Here is a 16392-nt window from a genome sequence, read left to right as displayed (position 1 = left end):
AGTATAACCAAATATTATATATATATTTTAAAGATATATGTGTGTGTGTCGCAAATGGAGTTGATAGACCATCTACCGTGGTCTCCTAAAACCTACTGCGCTGCTACTGAATGTGCATTCATTCCTGTTTGAAGCTTTCAACCTCAAAACATGCACGTCGGTTTCGAGCTGGACATCATACCTTGAATCTCCATCACCATCACCTTCGTTCAAGTGAATTGTATTTGGTCAAACGTCTCTGACCTCATTCTTCTACTTCTAACTTCGTTCTTTTCATCCCTTTCAATTTCTTCATATTATAACAATCTTTGTTAGGATACACAAAAATATACTACTTGCAATATGGTCATTATTAATTAATTTGAAATGCTCATATATATAATTAAAAGTGTGACTTGCATTCTCCATGTTAATAGGCAAAAAAAAAAATCCGTTAATTTGATCGCAATCTTAAGTATCATAAACGTTAATAAGCTTACAAAATTATCCGTCTATTTAGCGAGACAAATCCGCATATTACATAATTTTAAGCTCAGATTTTTTTTTTCGCAACTTTTTCATTAATATTAAAAATCAATCCCATCACTCTACCAAAAACACCCTATGTTTTGTTTTGTTGGTGTTATACTAAGAACAAGTAAGTAGGACAAGCCAGATATGTTGAGCTATAAAAAGTAGAGAAATCCCGTCTGTGGAATGGAATTACTTGTAGTTTCGACCAAATCAAACACATTAATTGGAGCAGCATTGATGACTGCTCCATCTGCTGTCATCCAGCATTTCTTGCTCTTCAATAATGATTGCGCACATGGTGGGTCTGGGTCTGGGTCTGGGTCATATCAAACTTAAGTAGATGGTCCAGTAGCCCAAACAAGCCCGACCTCATCGGCTGCCCAAGTGCCTATAGGGGTACTGATAACGGGCTGTGGATTTTTTTTAAGGCTCGACTTGGGCCAAGGAGGACAATATCCATTCAAAAAAATTCGGCCTTAAGAGTCAAAGCCCACATCTACAAAGAAGCACGGCGAAACCGGGATTTGGATGGTCCAGGTCTCAATTCCTGACTCCGATTATTCCAATCTGTCTTTATTTTGGAGATCGTCTTTGCTTGATAACCATCAATGTGCCGGAATTGATTCGATTATAAATATGCAATGGCTTTGCGAGGGTGAGAGGGAGACTTGGCTTTGCGAGGGTGAGAAGGAGATTTGGTTAGAGCCCGTAAATCATACCGCGTCCTTGACGGAATATTGGATGTGGATAGATAATAGATATTATTTTTTATTTGATTGAGTGGCGATCATGAATTTAAAAATCCCAACACTTGATAATTGCAATGATTTAGGATATTAAAAATCCATGAACATGAATCACGTTGGCAGCTGGCACCATCAACTTTTACTTATCATCCTCCACCGGGGCTCATGTTCCATGTGTAAATAGTTAATTAGTAGCTATAATAAAATTGACAAAACACTAATACACCTCATTTTCCATGAATAAATAGTTAGTAGCTATAATAAAAGTGAAAAGCAGTGATGGTTAATATATAGAGTCCAACGCAGTAAAAGTGTACAACACTACGACGTCCGCTTGCTCCAGAATGGTTTGCCTCTGTAGTTGGTTTGTTTGGTCAACCATTCTCATACCAGCAGCAGCAGCAGCTTTGATTCTGTTCCACCGGAGAAAATCCAGGCCACCAGGACCACCAGGATGGCCTATCTTTGGGAACATTTTCGATCTTGGATCCGTACCTCATCGGACTTTGTACAATCTCCGATTGAAGTACGGACCAGTAATTTGGTTAAAACTGGGGTCCATGAACACCATGGTGGTTCAATCAGCAGCAGCAGCTGCAGAGCTATTCAAGAATCATGACCAAGCATTCTGCGACCGCAAGTGTTTTGTCGCACTCACAGCTCATAATTACAACCAAGGATCACTTGGAGTTTGCCAGTTTGGCCCTCACTGGCGTCTCCTTCGACGTCTATGCACCATGGAGTTACTAGGCACCAAAAGAATCAACGAGACTGCTCATCTCAGGCGAAAGTGCGTCGACAACTTGATACGAAACATCGAAGAGGACGCAGCAGCAGCGCGAGCACGAGGAGAAACAGGGGAGGTGAATTTGGCTCACTCCTTATTTCTCATGTCGTTTAATCTGATTGGCAACCTTGTGCTTTCACGCGATCTTTTCAGCTCATCGTCGAAAGGAGGACATGATTTCTTTGTTGCAATGAACGCGTTCATGGAGTGTGCTGTGAAGCCGAATTTGTCAGATTTCCTACCATTCCTGAAACGGCTGGATCCACAGGGGATCATGAAAAATATGGAACAACATTTGGGACGAGCCGTAAACATGGTAGAACGGTTTGTTGAGGAAAGGATGGAGGAATACAAATCAGGTAGAGAGAATAAGAAGCAGGATTTCTTGGATGTGCTGCTGGAGAATGGAGGAGATGGAAAAGATAAGATCTCCGGTCACAGCCTCGTCATACTTGTACTGGTGAGTAAGTATTGCAGTGGGTTTAAGGGGTTTGGAGCCCCATTCTTATCTGTCTGTCAACCCAGGGCTGACAAAAAAAGCAGTCAAGATTTACGCTCACTCAATTATTGATGCAGCGCGAGATTATAAGACGCAGAAAATCAAACACACCAGCAAGAACACACTCTTCTATAATCCTCGCTTCGGCACAAGCAAGAACTATAGGTAAATCAGCTCACGCGTAGGCGGCCGTATTTTATATCATAAACTCAATAATAATGTTCAACTCAAAAAACAAGCCAAATAAATAGGTCACGTAGGAACTCTAAAAGAAAATACTTAAAGACATATCTGCCCATAGACACTTAATTAAAAAAAAGGAAACAAAACTAAGTAAAACTAATAGTTAAATAATTAAAGCCTGCACGTCCGTATGTTGTTTCTTAGCCACAAAGCTTCCTCCCACGTTGACGATCAAAGGCCTCCATACAATGTAAAGCAAACTCTTCAATCATATCTACATCAATTATCCAAAGGATATACTGAGTTGAGTGGTTTTTGATCACAAAAAAAGGCTCGTTTAAATGAATAAATTGGCCATGTTAAACTTAACTGCTGTGTAATTGTTTCAGGAAATGTTTTTCGCTGGGTCGGAGACTACAAGTAGTGTGGTCGAATGGGCAATGACACATCTACTATGCAAGCCGGAATCAATGAAGAGAGTCAAAACAGAGGTCCTGCAAGTTGTTGGACCAAATAGAAAGGTTGAGGAGAAAGACATGGATGAACTGCCATATTTGCAGGCAGTAATCAAGGAAACACTAAGGCTGCATCCTGCAATTCCATTGCTGATTCCACGAAGTTGCAGAGAAGACACCAGTTATATGGGTTATCAAATACCGAAAGATACAGCGGTATTTGTCAATGCATGGGCAATCGGAAGAGACCCGGATTGTTGGGAGGATCCACTGTGTTTCAAGCCGGAGAGATTCTTAGGTTCCAAAATTGATTACAAGGGACAGAATTTTGAGCTGATTCCATTTGGGTCAGGAAGAAGAATATGTGTTGGCATGTCATTAGCTCAACAGGAAATTCAACTCGCTCTGGCATCGTTGCTTCACTGTTTTGACTGGGAGCTCGGCACCAATTTGAGTCCAGAATCAGTGGACATGAGTGAATGGTCAGGGTTGGCTGCGAGAAAATTCATTCCCTTGAAGCTAATACCAAAGAAACGAATCATGTGAAGACAAAAACTATGATTGTCGAGTAATTGCCAATAAAATGATTGTGTGGCCTACCCAACTCTTTATCTGAAGAAAGCTATGATAGCTCAGTAAATCAATGGAACTTTCAAAATCAATGAAATTTATAGGTGATAATAGTAAAGATCCTAGCAGATCCCAGTTATTCCATCAGTATAGTTGGAAAGAGAATTCAAATGAATTCGTAGATTCTACAAATGCATACAACTCAATTACTGAGATAATTTGAATATTAATTGCTGAGATCTCTAGTGAATCTACGGGGACTTGCGGCGTTATGGTGCACACAAAGTCGTTAATTTCAGGCCCCCTTGATCCTTCATTTAGAGTCGTTAATTCCAGTAGCACAAACAAGCCGAATATTTTTTCTTTTAAGGCTCAACTTGGGCCGGGGAGGAATAATCCGTATCGATCGTTGTGCATTATTAGTTGAGGTGATGAACTGATGATTGTCTATTTTTTATAGTGTAAACGGGCTAGTGAAAGCCCATAACAGAAGTAATAAAATCTTGCAAATATAAAAAGAATCCACCATATCTAACACCTTTTACGCCTTAAGGATATAAAGGATATTTCATAAGTATGGATATATATATATATATATGTATATATAGTTATATACAATACCTGTCTACTTTGATTGATCAAACTTCGAAGTAGCCGCGCCATGCATGTGTTTTCGACTGATATCATTGTGACATTGTCTTTACATGAATTATTATTTTTTGGCTGACTCACTCAACAGTTGTTTTACCAAGAAAGGGGAAAATACAAACTAATAATTTGCTTTGAGAATGAAAATGTCAATATAGGGAATAGTTTCCTGATCTTGTCGGTTGAATGAGTGACAGTTTATAATTGAGTACTAAAAGCCAAAGAAATATGGTCACTTGTGATCCTTAGAAAGGGGCGGTGACCCCCTTTGAGAAATTTATATAAAAATTTGTTCTTATTAGCACGTCCTTCTTTAGTTCAGTGGATGAATTGGGCCTTTTAGTAAGCAAAATATGATGTTTTGTAATAATTTTCTGTTTAAAAATAATATAAAACAAAATCCCAATCCATTCTTCATTGTCTCTTCAATCCCTGTTTTATTCTCTACCATTATCCACTTGTTTATAGACTCATAACGCTAGTTTTACCTTTATCTATTGCAATTGTAAATTGAGAGCTTTTTTCTACTAGAAGATTGTGAAGTGATGATTGCGAAAACGGATGAGAGATGAATGACTTAATGATTATATAAATACCTAGTTATGCATATTGAGAGAGAAGTGTAATTATTATGTAATACTATCAAAAAATATAAATATAATTTTCCAATTTTTTTTTAAAAAATACTGTATATTTGAGCCCTATAATTGAGCTATGGAGCAGAGCCCCGGCACACCGCGGACAACAGTTTTTAATAATATCTAACTGACAAACACATGCAGAGTGATCAGGATATACTATTTTTGGTAAGACAATGATAGTTGTAAGTAATAATATATAATACTGCCAAATTACTTTTTGAAAATGAAAACGTCAGATATGGAATAGGATTCCTTATCCTGATATGGTCGTTTGTGATGTTCCAAATATTTGAATTAATATTGAGAGATTGGAGGAAATACAATATTGTCGAAGATGTAGCAAAAACTTAATTGTATAAATACTTGTGCTTCAAGTTCAAGTTTCAGAATAAAAACCCTAATAGGAGCAATAAGAAGTAGCTAGACAAATACATCATGTCTTTCTTTGGTACGTTTTTAATTTAATTATGTTTTCTAACTCAAATTAGTACTGCTAATGCAATGGAGCTCCTGTATTTTCTTAATGGTGCTGCAGAATGCTTGGCCATGGTTGAGGATGGTAAGCTAGAGAATATATGGAGGATCAGGTAAAAAAACCACATATATATACATATGGTCATTTTCAGTAATAGTTTTATTTTTACTGCTTGTATTACACTTCTAATTAATTTCCTATAATATATATTTTTTATTATATTTTTTTTGAGCCATTGGTTGATTGTCAAAGACTTTGCATGTCCCTGACTTTAGGTCATGGGTTCTAGTCTCTCCTCCTCCTGAATATTCATAAGGAGGTGTGTGGGCTTAGTCTGCCCCTACGTGGTGCCTATTGACACCTGTACTTTCCTAGGCTTGATCTGGTGCCATGTTAGGCTAGTGGGCTTTTACTGTCTATACTTCGGTAGAATAAAAGTTCGGCTCGCTCAGCAGTTGGTTTATGTTTCCAAGAAGGAATATATTCCATGTATAATGTTGGTACAAATTACATGCAGACAAACTCTCATCAGTCATCACCATGATATATACTATGATATTAGTATTTTTAGCATTTGAATAGTATAATACCAACTTGTTATTGAGTATGAAAATGCCAGATATGGAATATATTTCTTATCTTGATTATTGAAAAGAGTAATAATTTATAAGCTTAATATTACTAAATAATTGAGTACTAGAAGCCAAAGAAGCAACATGGTCGCTTGTGATGTTCCAAATATTTGAATCACTATTATTAGCAAATACTTGTATAAGCACTTGTGCTTCAAGTTCAAGCTTCATAACAAAAACCCTAATAGGAGCAATAAGTAGTGGAGACTACACGTACGTACGCTCACAAATACATCATGTCGATCTTTCTTTGGTACGTTTTTAATCTTTCTAATTTGATTATATATGTTTTCTTTCTTCAAATTAATGTTAATGCAATGGAGTTCAAATGCTCAAAACAGATAACATCCGATTTAACAATTTTTTTAGACTAATGAGGACCAACATAATCTCTGACATGCAATATTAATTAGATTCTGTACTACTCAGTTTTTTTTCCCCATAATTAGTAATTTTGTCTATATTTACACTACATTTACATATATACATAGTATTACATCGATCGGTCAAATATAAGGATAGCTAGCTAGTACTGCTCGTCTCTATAAAGTTTTATACGGGGATAGATTGACTTGCATAAATTTACAAAACAAATTTTTTTTAATGGTGCAGAATGCTTGGCCATGGATGAGGATAGTACGCTAGAGACGATGAAGAATGAGGTAAGAACATATATTATGCTTCTAATTTATATGATATGATATTTCTCAATTTCATGTGATAAATAAAACCGAAAAGTATTTTTAATGCCGTAAGTAATTAAATTGTCAAATATTGTACATGTACAGATGAAAGAGCTAGTGAATGGCGTGAAATCGTTTTTGGGTTCAATGGAAGATGGAGATATGAGCATTTCAGCTTATGACACAGCTTGGGTTGCCCTAATACAAGACACCAACCAAACTGGAAGTACTCCACAGTTTCCATGTTGTTTAGATTGGATCGCCCATAATCAATTGTCGGATGGTTCATGGGGTGACCCTCGTTATTTCTTGTTGTGTGATCGGATCCTCAATACGTTAGCTTGCGTTATTGCTCTCAAGACGTGGAATATTCACCCTCACAAATGCCAAAGAGGTAGCTTAGCTAGTCAATATATATATGTTAACACTTACAACTAGTGAAATAGTTTTGCAAATTTTAAGGAATATCATTTTTAATTTGTGGCAATAATTAATTGATAGGAATATCATTTTTGAATGAGAAAATGAGTATGCTGGAGAAGGAGAATGAGGAGCACTTTCTTGGCGGCTTTGAGATTGTTTTCCCTTCCATTCTTGAGATGGCTCGGAAATTAGGCATTCAACTTCCTGATGATCATCATACTTGTTCAGCCTTGCAAAATATCATATTCAAGAGGAACCTGAAACTCACAAGGTATATATATATGCAACATACACCTTGTGAATACTTTAACTAATTAATACGGGATACTAATTAACAATGTATATATATGTGTGTGTGTGTGTGTGTAGGATATCAAAAGAAGGGATATACAATGTGCCCACAACAGTACTCTTCAGCTTGGAAGGACTGCAAGACATGGATTTGGACTGGGAAAAGATTCTGAAGATGCAGAGCAAAGATGGGTCATTCTTGTCCTCCCCATCCTCCACTGCTTATGCATATTTGCAAACTAAAGACCAAAACTGCTTCAAATATCTAAACAAGGTCGTCCAAAGATTCAACGGCGCAGGTAAATCAACTTAATTTCTAACTTTACTGATTCCCTGGTGCATGTAGCTATATATCTAAATTAATTATTTTGTATTATATTGTTGTTGTAAGCCCCGACGATGTATCCAGTGGACTTGTACGAACGATTGTGGACTGTAGATCGCTTGGAGCGCCTAGGAATCACTAGATTTTTCAAGCGAGAGATTGAAGAATATATGAATCATGTCCACAGGTGTGATTGTGATATCATACATACATATATATAGTGATATTTACCTTCTAGCAGAAATTAACTGAATTTTCAATATGTAGGTGTTGGACTGAGGATGGAATATCCTGGTCAAGCAATTTCCGACTTCACGATATTGATGATACATCTATGGGATTCTACTTGCTTAGATTGTATGGTTATGAAGTTTCTCCAGGCAAGACGTGTATATTACATACATATCATAAATTAATTAAGTAATTTTAGACTATATTATTAATTTATAATGGTGATTTAAAATTAGGTTTTGTTTTGATTTGTATGTTTGGCAGATGCATTTGGGTATTCAACGGAAGGGAAGGAATTCAGATGCTATTTAGGACAGTGGAATGAGGCAATCAGTGTAATGTTTAACTTGTACAGGGCTTCCCAAATGTTATTTTCGGGAGAGAAAATTCTACAAGAAGCGAAGAAGTTCGCATCCAAATTCTTGAGCAGAAAACGAGAAGCTAATCGATTCCTTGATAAATGGATTATCCTTAAGGACTTAGCTGGTGAGGTGCGTATTTAACTATTCATTTGATCATATTTACTAAATAAAGTTAAATATTAGAAAATGGGTTGTTCATTGTTTGAACAAGATTGGATTGGCATTGGACGTTCCATGGTACGCAAGCTTGCCTCGAGTACAAGCGAGATTCTATGTGGACCAATATGGGGCTGGAGATGTTGTACATATTGGCAAGACTCTTTTCAGGTAATTAATTATTTATTATTTTAATTCCACACACACACACACACACAAATATATATATATATATATATGTAGATATACAATTTAATTTAGTTTATTAACATCTATATATCTATATATCACAGGGAGCCCTTCATTGACAATGACATGTACCTACATCTTGCAAAGCTTGATTACAACTATTGCCAGTCATTGCATCAAATCGAATGGAACAATATCCAAAAGTACTAACCTATATATATATATATACACATACTTTTCTACATATATATTGACATGAATAGATATAATATTATGCAGGTGGTATGAAGGATTTAAATTAGGAGACTTAGGGGTAAGCACAAGAAGTCTTCTTTGTGCATATTTTATGTGTGCAGCCAGTATTTTTGAGCCAGAAAGGAGGCGAGAGCGACTCGCTTGGGCTAAGACTGCAATTTTGGTGGAAACCATTGCATCTTATTTTGATAAGGCAGACAACTCAACAAAGCAAAGGATGTCCTTTCTTAGGGAATTCCAAAAATGTAAGAGTTCAAGGCAAGACACTAAAGGGATCAGGTGAGTGACCACATTGTTTTAATTATTAATTAATTAAAACTTTGATTTTGTGAAAATATTAAAATTCTAATTTAATTGAAATATAATTTTTAATACTAAAAATTTTAAAACTATTTATTGAAGGTTGGAGACAAACGATACTACACAATTAATACTTATCTGGAAGCTACTTGAAACCCTAGATCAGTTTTCTCTGGATGCATTGGAGGCTTATGATCAAGACATTACTCACCATCTCTATCATTCTGTGAGTTCTTCTGTTCTTTATTACTAGATGTTTACACTAACTTTCGTAATTACATATTTTTCCCCCTAATTACATGTTGATCACCATTTTATATCAAATTAATTTGTAAGTACATATATATAGTGGGAAAAATGGTTGCTGACATGGCAAGAACGAGTGGGACGAGGAGAAGAAGCAGAACTAATGGTGCAAACGATAAATCTCATGGCCGGACATAAGGTCTCAGAGGAAAGTTCAAAGCATGGTCCTTTTTACGAACGACTCTTCAACCTTGTTAACAAAATTTGCTGTCAACTATACAATCATCGGCAATCCAAGTACAAGCAAGAAGAGGTAATTAATTACGTTGCTAAATATTTCTAACAACTTAAGTAGGTATGCGAGATATGTATATATATATACATATGTACACATACTGTCCTCCAATAAGACTAATAAACATTTCTGTGAGTTTTTAGACACATGACAATGGTAGAGACCCTGCTATCATCGTAACGTCCGAAATAGAGCAAGACATGCAACAACTTGTGCAGATGGTACTCAATCATCATGATGGCATCAACTTCAATATGAAGCAAGTGTTTCTCTTGGTCACAAAGACCTTCTATTGCAATGGCTTTATTCATCCAAAGATTCTGGATTCCCACATTGCTAAAGTACTCTTTGAGAGAGTTGATTAAACTTTAATTTTAGTCATTATTAATGTAAGCAGTACTCTTGTCTCTCAAGTGTGAGAGAGATTATCCTCCAACAAAATTGAACTCCTTTGATTTGTGTTTTTGAGTCATTTATGTTGGTGTATTTTAAATTGAATGAAATATAATTAAGTATTTAATTTGTTATTTTAATCAGCCTATTAAGTATGTTATCAGGAAGAAAAAAGAAAGTGTGTTTTCTCAAGTTTAATGAGAAACTTAGAATCTCAAATTGAAAAGGAGAGAAGATGTACACCACTTAATAAGGAGGAATAATTGTCTTGTTATGAAAGTTCGGATATGAATCCAACCCGTGGGAACAATGAGAGTGGGGAAATTTACGTTACGAATGTTACAATCTATTAGACTCGTAGTCACTCAAATCTCCTTAAAGGTACTGTTACACTTTAAATATGTCAAGTCATTAGTGAATAATGTCTTAGCAGTCGGGGGACACAAAGAGAAAGCAAATGAAAATAATTAAAAAAATATCGAAGACAAATTGTCCCAAAGAACATCTTAACTAGTGATACATATATGTACAAAATATATGACCGGCTAAATGAAAATATCTACTATCTAGTGTTGAATACGAAATCCTATAAACAAAAATGTAAAAAAAGAAAAAAAAATTGAACCAAGAACGCAGAATACCTAAATATCAATTGTTGAATATGAATAAATATCCATTTTGGTTATTGAAAGATATGACTCGTTTCATATCGGTTATCGAGTTTTTAAATTTCTCAACTCGGTGAATCACTAGTCATTTTTTTATCACGACATGTCACCTAGTCATCAGAAAATGATGCGTGACAGTTGGAGTGTCATTTGGCGTCGCCAGAAGTCCACGTCACATTTTTTTACACAATCAGCACCATTGACATGTTTTTTTTTTTTTTAAAAAATCAAGTCCAATGTTGATGATCTAAGTTTAAAGGGATAACTGAAATACATGCGATTCAGTGAGAATAGTAAGAAGATAAATTCTCCACCCCATTCATATGATAGACTAGTGCTTCGTTTATTAGGGTGAGATTTAGTTTTAATGAACTTTATACTCTGAAAATTCGAGTGGGATATTATGTGTGTAAGGTATGTGTACATCTTGTATGTCTTCGATCCCGTTCATACGAGAGTTTACAAGTATTCTTTTTTTTAAAGAAAATTTTGAGATATGATCATGTGATTCTCTTTTTGGGAGCTGTGATCCCACGTGAAATACGTATTAGGGTAGCGGTCCGTTAATACATACGCGTTAGTGTGTTGGGTGATGTAATTAAACATGCAACTTGGACTGCTGTTGTGTCTTGACATGGCTGATATTTCGCTAGGGAAGAAAAGAATGAGAAATTATAATTATATGCATGGTTGTCACAATTATTGCAGTTTCAAACATTATCCCTAGTCAGTAGGTCACTGATTGTCTGCACAAAGGCATGGTTATTTGTTCAAGAATACATCGTCAATGATGCATATATACCGTCTATATATACAACAGATTAAGAGCTATTTAGCTCCACACCTCTGCTCTTGAATTCACTCCTTGCTTTGCCTCTTACTTGATATTCTTGCATCATTAATTTCTTTATTCATGGCAGCAAACGCTCAGCCGCAGAGCTTCCGCCCGTCAGCAAATTATCTCCCACCTTTTTGGGGTCATAGTTATTTTGCATCACTTCCCTCAAACGACGCGGTAACCATATAGCTCTTTAGTTAATGGCTTTCCATGCTAGTTTTCTTGTTTGATTTCTTAGACTGTGCTTAATTACTTCAATATGCTCTTTGTGTGCTTGAGGCCATCAGACTAGCTATATAGGTCTCCTCTTTTGTTCTGCAATTTTTGTAGAAAAATAAAGAACACTTCATTGTAGGAATTTGAATCATGTACAAAGCAAATAGAAGAGTTGAAAATCCGAGTGAAAGAAATGCTAACAGACTCTACCAGCAATCCAGTGGAGATAGTCAGACTGATTCATTTGTTATGCCGTCTTGGTTTATCATATCACTTTGAGAGTGAGATTGAAGACCATCTCCAACAATATTTTGACCACACCATGGCGAAGCTTGTTGAGATAAATAACTACAACCTAGAGAAGGTTGCACTTGTATTCCGAGTATTTAGACAATATGGCTACAAAGTGTCTTGTGGTAAGTAAATAAATTAAGCTTAAGCTCTTAATTTCTTCTTAATTATATAGTTACGTTTAACATGTGTTGGTTTAAATGGAGTCTGAATTGATTGTGAACAGATGTTTTCAACATGTACAAGGAAAATAGTACTGGTGAGTTCAAGGAGAGCCTAGTCAATGATGTCAAGGGCATGCTAAGCTTGTACGAGGCTGCCCATTTAAGGATGCATGGGGAGGCTATTTTAGATGAAGCTCTTGCTTACACAACTACTTTCCTCCTTAAGTTGGTCGCAAATCAAAGTGATGACCGCCTCGCCAAACATATACAATATGCCTTGGTGTATCCTTTTCACAAGAGCAGTGAAAGATTGGCTGTGAGGCAGTACATAGATTCTTATGAAGAGGATGAGTCTTGCAATGAGATGCTGCTCAAGTTTGCAAAACTGGATTTTAATCGACTACAGCTCTTGCATCGAAAAGAGCTGACCCATGTCGCAAGGTAAATGTTAATATGGAAGCCAAATAGAATTTGAAAATTAAGATATGTGTTTGACAAAAATATTATATGTTATTTTGTGCAGGTGGTACAAGGAAATTGATTTTACTTCAAATTTTGGTTATGCAAGAGAAAGAATTGCAGAAAACCATTTGTGGCTTCTTGGAACTCACTTTGAGCCACAATACACAAAGTCACGAATATTTGTCAACAAAGTCATAACCCTCGCCACGGTGTTAGATGACATATATGATGTATATGGTTCAATTGAAGAAGTCAGATTATTGACAGATGCAATACAGAGGTATTATTGCCTCGAGTCCCAACTTGTTCCTCAATTAGAGTATTTGCATGCTTGCTTTATATTTTTCTAGTTTTTTCGTGGGTTGAACTAGATTAACATTCCATTTTAATTTTCTAGGTGGGAAATTGGCGCAATTGATCAACTTCCAGACTATATGAAAATGATCTATAGCACTATGTTGGATATTTATCATGGATTTGAGAATGAGCTGAAAAACGAAGCAAGATCTCACTTAGTCTCTTATGCCAAGGATGCCGTACGTGTGATCTCACTGCAGCTTCTTCTACCCAACTCTATATATGCATGCTTAAATTGCTACATGCATACATGTTTTGCTATTCATCTATCTTCACTTCTTGCCTCTTTATTAGATGAAAGAATTGGTGAGAGGCTACCATCTCGAGGCTGAGTGGTTCCATAGACGCTGTGTTCCTCCATTTGACGAATATATGGAAACTGGATTAATCACGATCACGTTTCGTGCATTGCTGGCACCTTCTTTTCTAGGAATCGACAGTGTAGGGGCAGATGCATTTGAATGGCTGAAAAATAGTAAGATTCTTAGAGCTTCACAAGCAATTGGTCGCCTCATGAACGACACAGCAACACGCAAGGTATGATTGTATGACTGCAGTAGTTATTATTACATAAACCATAAAATCCTAACTATCTAGCTAGTAATTAACATGCTTTTGTGTTGCAATAATATCTCTGTAGGTGGAGCAAAAGTTGGGACATTCTGCCTCCAGCTTACAGTGCTATATGAATGAAAATGGCGTCTCTGAGGAAGAAGCAATCAAATATATCAGGGAAGAAGTGATTGAGAGTGCGTGGAAGGATATAAATGAAGAACAGATGAGGCCAAATATCGTCGTCCCAAGGGAGCTTCTGATGCTTGTTGTTAACCTTGCACGCGTAGCACATTCGTTTTATAATGTTAACGACGTATACACAAACACAACATATTCAAAAGAACATGTCAAGACCACCTTCGTTGAGCCATATCCCATATGAGAGGAATAGCAGATGCAAACCAAACCAGACCATCGATAGTAAATATTGCTATTGGCACGAATAAAATGTTTCCCGTGTGTAGATTTATTATCATGCACTGTTGCATGTGTAATGAATTGAGTAAGAAGTAGTTTTCGTATCTGATCCTATTAATGATTTATGTGTCAAAGTTTCGGAAAACTTTCATAACTATAATTTTTTTTTTTTTGAATACAAGGAGAGAGGTAGGGAGGTTCGAATTCAAAGAACTCTATGAGATAGTTTAGTGTCATCTGAACTATTCGTGATTCTAGAATCGTAAGTACTTTTTTACATGCGTGTGAATTAGATAATTTGTTATGTCAAACAAGGAAAATAACCAAACCAAACCAAATACACCAAAAAAGCACTCCCAATCCCAATTTCGGTCGACCTTGAAGCGAGGATCAATCTCCACCTACCCACATCCTTTTTCTCTTGGGCAACCTTAGCAACCTCAACCTCAACATCACCAACAACCAGCCCTGCCACGTCACTCTTCTCTCCTTTCACAATCCTATCCTCCGCTTCCTCGTCCAAATAGTTAGGGTCCCCCTCATCAATCGCCGGTGGTGGCGGCGACAACTCGTTCTCCACCTCATCATCGGGCCCTTCCCAGGTGTACACCGTGGCCTGACTTCGGCGGTGGCCTCCCGATTCCGCCCTTGCCGTCCACCTGATGTCGCTCCATTCGTTGCACGCCCTTGTCCAGGAGCTTCGTTCTTCTCCACGTGTTTGATTGTGTCTGTCAAAGATATCAACAAAATCTTTGATATCTTTGACAAATGAACAAAATCTTTGAATTTGTCAACGATATCAACAATATCTTTGATTTACTTTATTGACATTATTTTTCTTACTTTTCCTTTCTAACGCCTATATAAAGGCATGTTGTACACAATCAACATATAGTGAAATACAGATCCTTTCACTTCTCTAACATGGTATCGGAGCCTTGGTAATCACTATCCCATTTCATATCAGTTTCTCACCTTCAAATTCTATTTCATCTTTCTTGCCTACTGCAGTCCTTTCTTTCGTCATTCCTTGATCTGGTTGTTATTTTTGCACCTGTTTATTGCACTTATGGACAAATCAGATATCTCTCAACCCATCAACATTGTGTTAGATGGGCGTAACTACGTTTTATGGGCACAAGCCATGTGCAGCTTTCTCAAGGGTAGGAGACTTTGGCGATATGTCACTGGTGATTTCATTCTACCTACACAATCCCAAGATGAAGCTGATGATAAGTTTGCTGAACGTTTAGAAACTTGGGATAGCAAAAATCATCAAATCATCACTTGGTTTCGTAATACTTCAGTATCCTCCATCAATCTTCACTTTGGTCGATTTGATACTACCAAAACTCTCTGGGATCATCTTGCTCATCGTTACACTGCCACCGATCTCTCTCATCAATATCAGATAATTCAGAATCTCAATCAGCTACGTCAACAATCCGGACAAACTGTCACTGACTTTCACTCTCAAATGCAGTTTCTCTGGGATCAACTCACTCCTACTGAACCAGTCTGGAAGAATACTGAAGATGCCAAAGCTTTTACCACATATAAAGACCATCGCCGGCTGATTCAATTTCTTATGGCCTTACAAGATATTTTTGAGCCTACTCGTGCAACCTTACTTCATCAGAAGCCATTACCCACTCTTGATCAAGCCCTTGATGATCTTGTTTCTGAAGAAACACGGCTCTCGATCCGTCAACCACGACATCTCGACACAGTACTTGCCACTCCTCAGGTACACCAAACAAAGAAAGCTGACACTTCTTCAAAGTGTCGATATTGTCATCTATCTGGTCATATGATACTTACATGTCCAACTCGCAAATGTCGCATATGTCGCAAAATTGGACCAAGACACTATGAACAAGATTGTCCCAGCAAAGGTGGATCAACTCAGGGCACTCATTCCAGAACACATCTTTCCGCTGCCACAACTGATCATACTGCACAGGAGAGTCCTGAACATGTACCCACAACCACTCAATTGACCAGTGATCTTGAGTCACTACTTCGTCAATTCCTTTCTAACTCTGGTAACCATTCTATTTCAGCATCCACCACTGTGTCAGGTAAATCATCATCATGGTTCTTTGACTCAGCATGTTGCAATCATA

The 16392-nt window shown here is 36.9% G+C and overlaps 3 protein-coding genes across 3 annotated transcripts; all 3 read left to right on the top strand.

Annotated features, from left to right (window-relative positions):
- Positions 1 to 1472: 1472 nt before the first annotated feature.
- Positions 1473 to 3897, top strand: LOC119985427 (iridoid oxidase-like). The gene is made up of 2 exons (XM_038829736.1): positions 1473 to 2506; positions 3118 to 3897. The coding sequence occupies exons 1-2, from the start codon at positions 1604 to 1606 to the stop codon at positions 3727 to 3729; spliced, it is 1515 nt and encodes a 504-aa protein (XP_038685664.1). The 5' UTR covers positions 1473 to 1603; the 3' UTR covers positions 3730 to 3897.
- A 1646-nt stretch (positions 3898 to 5543) lies between these two features.
- LOC119995644 ((-)-kolavenyl diphosphate synthase TPS28, chloroplastic-like) lies at positions 5544 to 10330 on the top strand. The gene is made up of 14 exons (XM_038842149.1): positions 5544 to 5601; positions 6762 to 6785; positions 6906 to 7226; positions 7334 to 7526; positions 7625 to 7845; positions 7938 to 8058; positions 8139 to 8251; positions 8367 to 8593; positions 8676 to 8791; positions 8914 to 9012; positions 9089 to 9343; positions 9467 to 9590; positions 9714 to 9923; positions 10049 to 10330. Exons 1-14 carry the CDS (start codon positions 5544 to 5546, stop codon positions 10268 to 10270), a joined length of 2304 nt encoding a protein of 767 aa, XP_038698077.1. The 3' UTR covers positions 10271 to 10330.
- Positions 10331 to 11600: 1270 nt separating this feature from the next.
- LOC119995643 (probable terpene synthase 6) lies at positions 11601 to 14231 on the top strand. Its single transcript, XM_038842148.1, has 8 exons — positions 11601 to 11655; positions 11887 to 11981; positions 12160 to 12436; positions 12538 to 12916; positions 12999 to 13217; positions 13335 to 13473; positions 13589 to 13831; positions 13935 to 14231. The coding sequence occupies exons 1-8, from the start codon at positions 11601 to 11603 to the stop codon at positions 14229 to 14231; spliced, it is 1704 nt and encodes a 567-aa protein (XP_038698076.1).
- Positions 14232 to 16392: the final 2161 nt, after the last annotated feature.

Source organism: Tripterygium wilfordii, chromosome 3 (assembly GCF_013401445.1).
Source record: "Tripterygium wilfordii isolate XIE 37 chromosome 3, ASM1340144v1, whole genome shotgun sequence".
Taxonomy (NCBI): domain Eukaryota; kingdom Viridiplantae; phylum Streptophyta; class Magnoliopsida; order Celastrales; family Celastraceae; genus Tripterygium; species Tripterygium wilfordii.
This window is presented reverse-complemented; position numbering and strand designations above follow the sequence as displayed.